The 5,193-nt window shown below is 38.2% G+C and overlaps 2 protein-coding genes across 2 annotated transcripts; both read right to left on the bottom strand.

Annotated features, from left to right (window-relative positions):
• Window positions 1–882: 882 nt before the first annotated feature.
• On the bottom strand, window positions 883–2,145 carry TM35_000052480 (uncharacterized protein; the record flags this gene model as incomplete). The annotated part of the gene is made up of 1 exon (XM_029022903.1): window positions 883–2,145. The coding sequence occupies one exon, from the start codon at window positions 2,143–2,145 to the stop codon at window positions 883–885; it is 1,263 nt and encodes a 420-aa protein (XP_028885718.1).
• Window positions 2,146–3,919: 1,774 nt separating this feature from the next.
• Window positions 3,920–4,426, bottom strand: TM35_000052470 (uncharacterized protein; the record flags this gene model as incomplete). Its single annotated transcript, XM_029022902.1, has 1 exon — window positions 3,920–4,426. One exon carries the CDS (start codon window positions 4,424–4,426, stop codon window positions 3,920–3,922), a length of 507 nt encoding a protein of 168 aa, XP_028885717.1.
• Between the last annotated feature and the right edge of the window lie 767 nt (window positions 4,427–5,193).

Here is a 5,193-nt window from a genome sequence, read left to right as displayed (position 1 = left end):
TTTTTTTTTTTTTTTTTTCTTTCGGTCATGGCTGCCTTTAGAAAGTCTGGGTTCAGCGGGAATATTATAGCGGACAAGGGAGGCACCCAGAGACTCTCATGTCGTAATTTTATATGGGTTCACGTGAACCATTTCAGGGTGTCGTTTTCAAATATTAACGTACCGTCAATGTTTATAAATTACATGCGGGAATTCTTCTGGAGAAAAGTCAAATGAAAAAGCCGCAGGTCCATTATGGCGCACAAATGCTGTGAACGCCTACGTGCTGATTTACCACTCTACTTCTGTATACTACGAGACGGATTGTAGTTAACATTTTACTTGCTTGTAACTTACCTTTTTCAGAAGCTTACGTTTGGCAAACTGTGAAGAAGAAAAGATAATAACAAAATTGGCGCAAGGTTCGATCATTCTTTTCGCAAGCTGTCAGCCTTTTTTTTTTTTTTGTTTTGTTTTCATTTAGCTGCACCCCTATTCCTGCTTCCATGTGGGCTTTGCCGCTACCTTTCTTTATTTGTTTCGTGCATCACTTTTCATGTGTACTTCTTTAGCTCTTTTTTTTTTTTTTTTACTTTCGAAGACACACTCATCCATGGTACAGTTTTCTTGTCCATAAGCAAAAAAAAAAGTACACACTCCAAAAATGCACTAATAATGACGATGCCCCGGTATTACCGCCCAGAAAATTTCTTACAAATATGTTGAGATTGAGCACATTCCGTCAATTCCTGAGCGTCTCTGCAAACAACAGTAAATAAATAAAAAAAAAAGTGTCGTTTAACGTTAAATCTCTTCCTTTCTCCAATACTTTCCCTTCATGTTTCCCCTTTTTTTTTTTTCTGTTTTCTCACTTTGGCCTTATGTCAGTGAACCTCATTGGAATTAAAGTGTAGTACTTGATGACCGATTATTTGGTAACACTGGTGCTAGTGGTTGTGTTGGTGTTAAAGGAGCCATTAACGGTGATGGTGGCTTTGAGCCATACATTGGTGCTCTTGGTGTACTTCTCGCACTACTAGAATTGCCCCAGCCATTGGGATGACCAACGAAGGGCTGCAACGGCGACGAACCTTGAGGATAATAGTAGGGAAAGTATCCCGGCACTTCAGCAGCGTCAACTTTAATGTCCTCAACCACCATGGAATCTCGTGGTAATTTCGCCTGTTTTGACAAGTATGGTCCATCGATTGCCACGTGTTCACACAAACTGTCTACTTCTTCCAAAGACCGAGCGTACCATACACCGCCAATATCAAAAAGAATACGCTTATGCAACTGTCGCACAAGTGTTCGCTCTGACTCACTCTTGAGATGTAAAATAAAACAACCACTGCCACGACCCTCAATGGTAAGCGGACAGGCACCACAGGTGCGGTGAAAAAGCCACATGAGTTCTGCTGTAGTCGTTTCAAACCGTACTTGACCAATGAAAAGTGGGAAACTTCCCTGTGGTGGGGGCGGTGCTTCATATACAGGGAGTGTAGGAAAAGGAATAAAACGACATTTACCATGAAGAGCGCGGTGTACCACATTTGGTGGTAATGGCTCCATTGAAACTGACGGTGTACACAAGTGAGGAGGAAACTCCTTTTGCCCACCGACAGGAGAAGCAACAATAGGACTTGTTGTACCACTCTCGTATGGATTCCATACGTTATTGAAACCTACACCTCTCTGTTGTGTGGGAGTCGCCACAAGAGGGGAGCGTTGACCGCTTTCACGAGTTCGAATTTGCACGTTAACATTAAAATCCTCAGTGTATTCATTATATTCATCATTAATTGCTAATTCGGCACGTTGTAGTGGCGCAAACACTGGGTGCAAAATACCACGGGAACTTACGCGACGAACCCTACCAGACGAATTAGATATAGTGTTGGAAGTCCTAGGAATATTATTATTATTATTATTATTATTATTATTATTATTATTATTATTATTATTATTAGTAGTAGTAGTAGTAGTAGTATTTACTGGGTCTACAGCTGCCAGAGTTGTAGAAACACCGACAACTTCATCAGGTTTGACGCTAGTAATATTATCACTAGTGCTACCACTGCTGCTTCTGCTTTGTGCCGGCTTAAGGCACACGTCAGAAGTGCTGACGTTTGAAACAGTATTCTTTGCTATTCCTGCTGGCCACATACTTATACGTACTGAGGTTTCTTCTTTTCTTTTTGTTTGTTTAATTTATTACTTCCTAAATCTCTTTTTTTTTTAAAAAAAAAAAAAATTTTTTTTTTCTTTCCGTTGTTATTATTCACTGAATTCCTTTTCCTTTTCCTTGTTTTTTTTTTTTTTTCTACCTCGGATTAGTAAATATATATATATACGTATATAGGAGAAAGAGTATACTGTTACGGTCTTGCTTAGGTGTACCTTTATATATATATTTTTTATTTTTTTCCAAGAAAGAGTGAAGGGGGAAAGTACTATAACTCCAATTTTGCCTTTTTCTTCGACAATATACCGTGATTCAGGCCGTTGGCAACTGACTTCAGCAAGATAAGAAAAAAAAAGTGAAAAACAAAATGTAATCACAGCAATAAAACACACGCACACACACACGCTGGTGTACCTCAAAGAAAAGGGAAGAAAACATATAAAAAGAAAAATTCCATTACTGCTAACTGTAATCCCCCCACCCCCCCCCAAAAAAAAAAAAAAAAAACAATAATAAAGGAGACACATGATAAGAATAATTATTACAACGACGAACATAATCACCTGTGTAGTCAATGAACCACCAACTCTATCCGTGCCTCTTTCATAGCCAGACATCACAAGGGTTGGGGGTTGTGGAACACTACCCAACGGACACCGTTTTCCAATTCGAGAGGTATATTAACGGTAATTAAGATTTGGTAAGCACCAAAAAAAAAAAAAAAAACAACAACTCACTAATGTCATTATTATACTGTAATCCTGCAGAATCATTATTATACATCCATTGGCTAAAGACCTCCGTGGTTGTGATAAGTATAGATATTGTGGAAGAACATATCCGCAGGGTATGTTCTATACACCCCTTACAATCTAACACTGTGTGGGGACCTCCAGTCATTTGTAGCCATAGAGCATTTTGGTTCACTAGATGGTTCAAATTCCCATGATAAAAACGGGAGATTGGAGAAGAACAAGTGAAAGAGGTAAACTACAAAAAAAAAGAATGAAAAGAGAAAAGAAGAGAAGAGAAATAACAAAAAAAAAAAAAGGAAGGGGATGAGGTGGGGTAATCCATTATTATTATTTGTATTATTGTCCTCATCACTCTCTCTCTCTCTCTCTCTGTCTCCATATATATATGGAAATTGAAAGAGAGAGTCTCGTTTATGGGTGATACAACGTTTGCGGCGTATGTTTCTTAGAAAAACAAACTCTTTCCTGTCATAAAACACATACGCATAAAAAAGAGACGACCATTCCTAACAAGTAAAACAGGAGATTAGAACATTAAAACAAATAAAAACAGTATCACACTAGTATTGCTAACACACCCCTTTCACTTGATTGGTGTACGTGATTGCATTCATATGTTTCTGCATAGATGTGCACACAAAACACGCAGACCCACTCATACACACACACATATATATATATATATATATATGTATGCTCCACTACGAGAGACAAAAGACTCTCCTATTATTCCTAGAAAACAAATCACGCACTCCAAAAATACCACACAACAAAACAATCACCTGCAAATGGACAATAACAAGATCAATAAAGAAGAAAATAGGAAATCAAACGTGTGCTGCAAGTATTCTCACTGAAAACTCCGTCATAATTTCAAATAACTTTTAAAACAGAGAAAGAAAATGCAGCCCGTAGCTTGATTCGTCAAGAATGTATCATCCCCTAAAATCTACAAACCTAACCTGTTACCATGCATATTGTTGTGCAATCACACCATACTCTAATACGCATAGAGAGTTCTTTGGGACGGTGGTAATGAACCCTTTATGTTTACCGCGAGGAACTCCTCAATTTTACCTGTATTCAGAAAACGACGCATCTGTTCACCAAAGACTGTGTTCTGCTCAATATATTGATGCATGCGACGCTTTTCCTGATAGTGTTCAAGGGACACAAACGTGAAATACGTTGGCACACCGGTAATTAAAACACGGCCATATCCCTGTGGTGTGTACCGCCAGCGTGTGGTTAAGAACTCCAGCACAGTTTGTTTCACCTGTCCATCCACACCAACATCGAAGAAATGAGGAAGTCCATATTGTCGTTTCACTGTCGCAGTACCCGCAGTGTAGAGCACAAGTGACCCAAACAACGCTGCTGAGATCGCCATATTACACCGACGCCACCATTGACGATGTTTCTCAATTTCCCAATCCGACTCTGTTTGAAACTTACGCCAACGCATCATCCATTCATCAAAGTACTGCATCTTTAGTTCATACTTCATTTTTTCTTGTACAGAAAACCCCAGTCACAGAAAAAAAAAAAACCAAACTAACAATCCTAAAAGATAAACAGAAGAAGGAAAAATTTTTTACAATCGGGTAAAAAAACAAGATCACTTAAAAAATTCGCATGGACTCTCAAAAACTTCGGAAAAAAAAAAAGAATATATCAACAAAAAACACCTAAAATTGCATCTTGATTCAGGTATTAATACAGCGCATGTTGAATCATCAATCCACATGCAATTTCGTTTTCACATAACCCCGCCACCTATCCCATAAATAAAAAAAAAAAAAAGTGAAAAAAAAAAAAACAATAACACTGGATATATAATCACATATTATTTTCCCGTGTGGTGGGGTTTCAACACATCCAAAATTTCAAGTCTACCAACACCCGTCTTAAACCAAAAGTCAGGAAAAAAAGACACCGTTTTTCTACATATTCGGCAAAAACGAAATATATCGATGGTAAAGACAGACAGATTATGGTGGTATGGCACATTCAAACATAAAAGCATAAGATGATGCAACAATATGCATTAAGGAAAACAAGAAGAAGAACCACACAGTGGTGTGCTCAGTAGAAACAAAAAATGAAATAATATAAAAAAAACCCAAAATAGAAAAGGAAACGAACGCATTATTATCTGTCAAAATTACAGCACATAGAAGAAACGGGGCCCACACCAGTAATATGGCCAATAGTAAGGACCAAAGCCAAACTTCTGCTCGACAGAGTACTTCACGTAGAGAAAGCCGTCGGCAT

Source organism: Trypanosoma theileri, assembly GCF_002087225.1.
Source record: "Trypanosoma theileri isolate Edinburgh chromosome Unknown TM35_Tth_5_V1, whole genome shotgun sequence".
NCBI classification, from domain to species: domain Eukaryota; phylum Euglenozoa; class Kinetoplastea; order Trypanosomatida; family Trypanosomatidae; genus Trypanosoma; species Trypanosoma theileri.
Note: the sequence above shows the minus strand (reverse complement) of the source record. Positions and strands in the feature narration are given on the sequence as shown.